This window comes from Rhagoletis zephyria, unplaced genomic scaffold (genome assembly GCF_001687245.7).
Source record: "Rhagoletis zephyria isolate East Lansing unplaced genomic scaffold, Rhagoletis_zephyria_1.1 Rzeph_scaffold_06949, whole genome shotgun sequence".
Lineage (NCBI taxonomy): Eukaryota > Metazoa > Arthropoda > Insecta > Diptera > Tephritidae > Rhagoletis > Rhagoletis zephyria.
The window spans coordinates 15,078-23,890 of NW_016164032.1; the positions used below are offsets into that span (position 1 = coordinate 15,078).

Consider the following 8,813-nt stretch of genomic DNA (forward strand, 5'->3'; position numbering starts at 1 on the left):
CATGTCGTTCGAATGGACACCGACGCTCCAGCTCTGAAAGTATTCAACTCGGAACCCGCTGGTGGTAGCAGAGGAAGAGGGAGGCCCCCACTGCGATGGAAAGATCAGGTGGAGAAGGACTTGGCTTCACTTGGCGTTTCCAATTGGCGTCAGTTGGCACAGAGGAGAAACGACTGGCGTGCTTTGCTGAACTCGGCCAAAATCGCTTAGGCGGTTACAGCGCCAAAAAAGAAGAAGAAGAATACGCAAAGACTGGAAAATATTTCCGTTGGTGGAACTTTTGATAATTCATCTAGTGGTTATTTAAGAACTTTATATTGTAAACATTTTCGCCTCAAATTAAGTTTTGAAATATTTTTTTTTTTTGCTGTCAGCAAAAAAAGTGCACGTCCTAATTTACGTTCATCCATAAGTATGCAGATATGTATGATCTGCGCATCCATTATAACCGGTTACATTGGCAAACTGATGTTGGCTTCGATTGCCGTCGCTGCTGTTAATGTTTTTTTTTATTTTTTTTTATGTAATGCAAATATTTACGTTTGGTCAGCGAGGTATGTTATTGGCTTTGTTTGTTTTGATTTTATATTCAATTATTTGTGTTTTTTTTTTATTCGCTTTACAGTTGCTCTTTCAATAAATACCAAAAAAAAAAAAAACGAAAAAAGAATGATAGATTTACGTTTCGTGTTAAATACTTAAATTATTCTAGTTGTTAACAAGCTCATTAATTTAAGGTAATATTTCGTTGATTCGAAAACTTGAACTCAAAATTGAAAATCAATAAACAAGTTCACATGTAAATGACCTCAAAGACAATGTGGAGCAGCAATAAAAAAATATATATTTAGCTTGAAGTTGATTAATAAATCTTTTTAAAGTACTTTGGAGAATTGTTAACATTTTGAAAGAGGTTTTTTTGGGTTTATACATACAAGATTTTTGTATATATTATAAAATATACTTTAGACTATCCTAAAAAACCAAAGTTGTTTTTTTTACGCATACCCCCTATTTTATTGGTTTTGTCCTAAAAACAATTCAAATAAAATTTTATGCAATTTGGACCACGGCAATCCGTGCCGAGTTGCAGTCAAAGTTACCAGAATAATCTTTGTGCGATTCGCGTAATTTGTTAACTTACTCATTTTACTTCTTTATAAGACGGTGGAGTAATACGTTTTCCATAGTTCTTCGAATCAATCCGACACCACAACTTAGTCAAACCGCGCTCCATTATTCCTGCACTCAGCTCGATAATTTTTCTTTACGATTCCTTTAAATTTGATGTTTTTGAGGAAACTGTTCCACGCCAGAGCTTTGACCCTGTTCACACGGGCCACGGAATGACCAGTCTAGACTTGGTGTGAATAACTGCCTGTCGACTTTTATTGCCACATATATGTATTTACAACATTTTGAGTACAGTCCAATCTATGAGACATTTTTGTTTATGTTTTTGATTTGTACAAACTTTTCTGATTTTTTTTTGCAGACATTCAGACACTTTTGATATATCTTTTCGACTCGTTTCGCTATATTCGTCACTTCTTGGAATGTGAAGTAGTAGATTTTAATCTTAGCTTTATTTCAAAAATTAAAAAAAAATAAACCTAAAATAACCAGTTGTGTATTGTTTCATAATGTTGAGTGATTTTGTAGATAGGATCCTTTGTGTTTTAGGGCCGTTCTTTTAACTAACCACGTTTCTAAACTAATTTCTCAGCAACTAGCAGGCCTATTGAAAAGTGATGTGTACACGGTTTATGGAGAATTTCATTGGCTTTCATTTGTCATACTATGATTGATCAATTTGTTCGTAAGATTGCGTGATTAAGATGAATTTTTTTAAGCTGAATAACGGTAAATTGCAAATATCTCGAAAAGTTATACATAGACAAAAAAAAATTAACTCGACTTTCGGAATCACCAAGCAATTCTACATTAGAATCGGATAGTGGCATCCAAACCAGTGTTACTTGGCAGAGATTCCAGAACTTTTGCCTATCGGAATATGAGGTCTGTAAACAGCTGAAATGCATTTAAACTGCACTGCAACCAGCTAGAAATTTGCAACGGGGGGAAGATTTAACATAAATTCTCGAGATTTCTTTGATGTAGAAGGTATTGTCCCCGTGGCAAGCCTGGACGTCGTTGACTATACCAGTTTCATCTCGGCTCAGGACAGAGCCTTGTTTAACGACGACCACAAGATGGTGCCCCATAGAAGAGAATGGGTATTATCAGTGCTGTATATATTAAGTAGACTGCATGTAGTTTTATTCATCCTTCATTTGCGGGCGCGGTCTTTGAAGTTTCCCTCCCAGTGGAGTTTCCGGTCTAGTTTAACTCCGAGATACTTCAACTCGGTTGAGAGAGTTTTACTCTGTTTAATGTGGATGATTGGAATAGTAGAATAATATATTTCTCAGTGATAAGTACACATTGGGACCCATTCCCTAATTCTGAATGAATAGTTCTCATTTCAAGAAAGAGCTTAACAAAATCTACCAGTCTCCCTTGCACCCCCAACCGAAAGAAAGACCTAAAAACAGATAAAGGGTGGACATTTTTGAAAGCCCCTCAACGATATCTCTTTAATATTTAATGGGCAGTCCTATTTCATGCTTTCAACAAAATCGAGCCAAACTCTCATTAAATACAGAAAATAGATATTGACTCATTGCAATTTCACAGATTGGGAAATTGAGTTCTTGCGATTGTACCTGGAAGCACAAAAATCGAAAATTTTCTGTTAATAAAAACCAACTCGTTAGCATAATGGCAAGTGGATCAGTTCCTACGAAGGTACCTCATTAATGTATTTTTTTTTTGTTTTAGTTTTTATTTTTTCATCTCTTCTAAAACGATTGGTAGGAAGTGGTTAGTTTGATTTACTCGTGTGTTAGTCGTAAATCTTGTGGAGGGGCGAACACCACTTTTATCTCTTAGTTAAATCTGCTAGTGGTTATGAATACCTACCAATAATCAAAACTTCCAATTACATACATATTTACATATAATATAATCAGAGAGGTGTGTAAAAAATAAAGGTGTTTAATAGCTCAGTCATTTTGTAAACATTTATTAATTTTAGGTGCTGCCATATTATGTAAAAACAACAATTGTATATAATTTATAAGGCGTAAGACATAATTACTACACTGAGCAGAAATTAATAGCGTTTAAATTAGCATAATTATACAGACGGTGAGCAGTGATAACCCTGTAAGATACATACTCACACGTACATACATCTAAGCAAACAATTACCACCATACACTGAGGGAAATAATGCATAGTAAAAATGAATACTTTATATTTGATTATCGTTTAAAAATGTTCGAATTTAAAAATAATATTTTCATACAAAATTTATTACGCACGTATTTGACTGTTGACATCTGAGTATGGATATGTAAGTGTACATACGCACCCCAAGCATGCAGAGCGCCGCTCTGAGAGCGGCGACAACACACACATACATATATAGTACATGTTTATCCGTACAAGTCGCGTGCTGTGGTGTTGATGGATATTCAACATTTGAAAGCAAATTTATATGCCTGGGTGTAGCTGAGTGCGCAAAGATGCATGCCACAATTTGTTGATATCCAGAGATGGTCAGGGTTCGAATTCCACTGCATGCAACATGCAAGATAAATATTTTTTTTTTTTTAGTTTTCGTCTGATTATTCACTTCACGGATGCTCTTTTAGAATGAACGCGGTCATTTTAGTATGTGCGTAATTGAATTGAATATTTACCAATATACAGTACTTTTGTTGACGTTTATAGTAAGATCAATTACGTTTCTATTTGATTTTAATATTTTTTTCCCTCAGTGTAATACCACAAATTTCGTGACTTACAATGTACATACATACATATATGAGGGAAAAGTTGGAGCTTCCTCCTGCATTTGTGACAAGCGATGTTCCTACCCACTTAAAATTGGTAGTAGCTTTTAGTTAGTTAGACAATAATAACTAACTATGCATGCGGCTTAGCCCAACCCAATTTTTTTTCTTTTTAACAACTAAGTAGTTATGTTGCCAACTAAAAATCGTGATTCTTGAGGTATTTTTTTCCTTATAAAAGCAGACGCAAATTAATTGTTTTAATTTGATGAACAAGCGGCAAATATTTAATGCAAATTAGGCTATTAATAAAATGTTGGCGAAATCCGCGTCAACGGTGAGTTTCGAAATTGATTATGCTTAATAGTTTAATGGTGGGAAACCATGTGGATTTCGTGAAAGATTAAATCGACATCATATATCTTAGAATTACATATGCGTAGAACGTGTTCGAAGTATACATATGTATGAACTTACTAGGGTGATTGATTTAATTTTTATAAACCGGTTTGAACCCTAGTTTATTCATAGTACACCAGCAACTAAAAGATCTAAATAAATATTTATTTTTGGTGAAAATTGAACTAGATATTTGTCTAAATACCAGGTCTCGAAAGATTTCTTTTGGAGAGATATTTATATAGTATTATATTATTTTAGTTTGCAACTAAGATTTACATTTAATTTCAAGAAATAAGTCTCGAAATTTACCTAGGAGATTTATTCGTAATCGTTTGTATTTTTCAATTTTGTTGTAAATGGCGACAAGTGGGTCAGTTATTCTGTCTGGTTCTTCATGTAATTTGGAACATACTCCATACACCTGGGGGTAATGAATTACCCCGGTAAAGGCTAATACACATATATCCGGGTACCCGGATAGCTTTATTCGAGTACCTAGGTACAGAATTATCTTTAGTGGGTTAGTGGGTTATCTTTAGAAAGGTATTCGGATATGGGGTTATTTTTACCCGAGTAGGCGGTTATCTTTATACCGGTAACCGAGCAGAAGGTTATCTTTACCCGGGTATTTGAATAGCGGGCTTTATTTGTCCGGGTACGCAGGTAGTAGGTTATCTTTATCTGGGTACCCGGATTAAGGTTATATTTATTCGAGTGCCCGGGTAGGCGGTTATCATTATTCGAGTACCCGGGTAGGCTGTTATTTTTATCCGGGTACCCGGATAGATGTCTACAATTATCCGGGACCCGGGTAGATGGTTGTCTCTATCCGATGTACGCAGGGCAGATTTTATCTGTGTACAGGTATTTTTATCCTTGTAGAGGTTAATATATGTATGTATATCTGGGTAGCAGGTTATCTTATTCCCGATAACCGCTTAGAGGGCAATATTTATTTGGGTACCTACATAGGTAGCGGGTTATTATTGTCCAGGTACTAGGACAGGAGGTTTTATTTATACGGGTATCCGGGTAGTGGGATATTTTTATCGGGGTTCCCGGATAGGTGGATGTATCGATTGCACAACCTGCCTCAATAAGAGATTAATGATCAAGTACAAGTTAAGTTGCACTTACATAGGTAATGAACATATACAACCGAAGGAGATTTATTTTTATTTTTCATTTATATTACTTCATGACTGAGAAGAATTTTTTTCGCATCGGTAAAGGTTCCTCTTTGAGAGCAACCAATAAAGCTGGTTCCCGAAAAAAGCGAGTAATCGAGAACCCTAGTACGTACATACATAACTATGTAGGTATAGTTGCTCGCCTGGCACTAGAATAAGTTGCCGTAACCAAATTTGGCAAAATATTAAATTTTTCTTTTGTCCACAGCTTACTTGGGATATTGCGATAATTTGGCATTCGTGCGTCTGTGAAATTTTTGAACTATATGTACATACATATGTATGTATGCACATGTTTAGGTTTTGTTTTTTACTCAAAGAGTTTTTTTTTTAAATTCTTCGCGTCAATTTAATTTATTTGCGTTGAATAACTAATTTGACAATGGCGTCAATATCGATTAAAACAATATTTCAAAAAGTTGCTTAATTTATTTAGTTTTTTGAGTCGCTTGTTAAACAAGCTAAGTTTATGCCAAATCCGCATACGTCATGACGTTTTCGTTGATATTAGGAAACATTGTCTGACTTTGCAAAAACAATAAAGTTTAATAGCTTGTATATTTTTATATAGAAATGCGCTTCGACATACATACATATGTATGTATATGTAAGGCATATATACGCGCAAACAATAGAAAATTTGAATTATCTTGAAAAATGGGCATTAAAATCTATTAAAAAGCTGTCGAAACCTGATTTGTATTCATAGCCAAAAAAAAAAATAAAAAATAAAAAATAAGTAAAACGTGTTCACTATTTTATATTTATGCAAAAATATGCCGATTAAGGTATGGCCGAAATACTGGTTGGAAGAAACAGCTGCTTTTTGTTTTTTATTTTTCTGTCTTGCCCATTGGATTTTACAGCTCTAATCTATTGCAGTTTTCAACTTTCTGCGAAGCATGCTTGCAATTTATACCGTTATACGAGCTATTTTATGCGCCTAAGTTTAAAAATGCACAAAAATAAAATTTCAAATATTTGGTCGTACGTTTGGTTTCAGTAATAAATTGAGTGCCATTTAAAATAAAAAAGAGATAGATATAGACATATACATGTATATATATATGCACATATATACGATATTGGAGGATCGTTTTATTATTTGACGATTCCCACCATCGATTATTTTTATTTCGATTTGAATCGATTCAAAAATCTACTTTTTTTTATTTCGATCTTTTTTTATTTTCGATCTTTATACTTACTTATATAATCTCATTCACAAATATTTTGCGTTAAATATTTAATTTTAATGTTAGCTTATTAAAAAAAATTACTTAATAAGATAATCTCAAATTTTCCATCACTTAAAATTTTCTTTATTTTTTTACAGTTGCTCGTTTTTGCATTCTGCATTGTCGTTCCACTTTACGTCCAGGCGCAAGAAGGCGTAAACAATTACTTGGATGTGGAGACACCAAAGGTTTTTTATTTTGCTTCACCACTCCGACAGCCGGAAAGTCTGCGCTCGCCACAATACTTTGACTTCTTGAGTACACTGTATCGTCGTGATGCTACCAAAGCTGATCTCTTCCGACCGTATGTGAGACCACGACGTGCTATTGCCAATGATGCACCCCTCTCAGTGCCATTAGATGTTTCGTTGTCGCCTGTCACTGCTGTGGCTGCATCTGGCGCCGCACCACTAGTAGGACGTCCACGTCGTGCCATCCTCTTCCGACCGCTGTTCGTCTACAAGCAGCAACAGATTCGTAGAGAGCAGTCAAATCATCGTCGTCGCGTATAAGGCGATCTGTCAACGGCGTTGGTTAGTATTTTCGGTAATCTAAAAATTAAACTGGGATCCGCTAGGTGTAATTTATATTTTTGACTACGTTCTGTGTTTATGTAATTGTACTTTTTTTATTGATAGTGTCTGCGTATTCTTGCACACTCTTTGCTAAATTCACTTATAATATAAATTCTAAGTTTTTATATGTATTTAGATCTTCATATAATACATAATCGCTTTCTGTATTCATCTTTGTGTTGCTCATTTTCTCGTCATTTAAAGAAAAATCAAAATGAAATACATACATATGTATCACATAAGCTCGAATTTGGTAATAGAAAATTTAAATATGTAAATTAAGTTTCTTGAACAAAGTTGAACATATGTACCATAGGTATAATTGAGTGTACATATATATAAAATTTATTTAGGCGTAGTCCCTTATAATTTAAGTATGCGTATAAGTTTTGGAAATTTATTTAAGATGAGTAGAATTCTCCTAGGTTTAACAGAGTTTAAACGCTGTGAACTGTTAAAATATGTGAAATTATTATGTTAAATTTTTATTACTATATAATCTCATTGCACGCCATTATAACCAAATTATAAAATTTAACATATTTATGTATGTAAATAAATAATCAAATAAATATAGATTTCGCGTATTGTTTTTGGTTTGTTAAATTTAGACTTTTTACGCTCTTGGCTTTTTTTCTACGCTCCTTTTCATCCGTACCAAAGCCACTGGAGCTCTTTTCCACTCAAGGTATGTGGCAGTCTGAGATATGGAGCCGCTTCTGCAACAAAAAACTTTATATCGGTAAGTTCATGCTTTTTGAAGCAGGCAAGCTAAGCTTTTCTTTGCTGTTAATGCCTATGAAGAATGAATCATATTAGCCTCGGCAAAGCCACGCGTCCAAAACTAAGGCTGCCTCTTTTGCGGAAAAGAAATGATTATAGAACTTGAAACAGCATTTCAATCGTTATATAGTTAGCCAAAATAGCAGGCTGTTGACTACAAATACCGGAAGATTCTAGACCTAACCTTAGCGCCTTTAAGGCCCGGACCCAGACGGCATAATACCAGTCCAACTGAAATAAGTTTAGGAGGTGTTGTGCTGCTATTTTCGAGGGCTTATTGGCTAGGGGTCATATACCGGGGCCTGCGGGGGAGGATGGTCAGAGTGGTGTTCCTTCCCAAGGCGGGTAAAGCTTCTCATGTGTCACTCTGGGACTTCAGGCCATTAAGTCTCTCCTCGTTTCTTTTGAAGACGCTGGAGTGGCTCATCGATCTGCACTTAGGAAGCGGGATCCTCAGGGAGCGCCTTTCCTTGGATCACCATGCCTATGCAAGGCCAGGTCTGTTGAAATGACCTTACACACGGTCATTGAGAATATTGAGCAGATCTTCTCACAGAAGGAATTCGCGGTCGGTGCTTGCCTTGGTATTGAGGGGGATTTTAATAATGTTTTGGCCTGAGGCTGTAGTTAACTCCCTAAACAAGCAGCTTTGCAATAGAACTGCTGCGGCAGACAAGGGCAGCGTAAAATTTCCTGGTAGCCTAACGTAGAGAAAAGAGTCAAGAAAGCCACAGTAGCCTTGTATAGTTATAGAGGGGCCATTGG

The 8,813-nt window shown here is 35.4% G+C and overlaps 1 protein-coding gene across 1 annotated transcript in view; it reads left to right on the forward strand.

The window, feature by feature from the left end:
- The window catches only part of Lst (Limostatin), a 15,187-nt gene extending 7,346 nt beyond the window's left edge, over positions 1–7,841 (forward strand). The window contains exon 2 of the mRNA XM_017629621.1: positions 6,789–7,841. Coding sequence (XP_017485110.1) covers positions 6,789–7,202 — 414 coding nt within the window. The 3' untranslated portion in view covers positions 7,203–7,841. The remainder of the gene's footprint in view (positions 1–6,788) is intronic.
- The last annotated feature ends 972 nt before the right edge of the window (positions 7,842–8,813 follow it).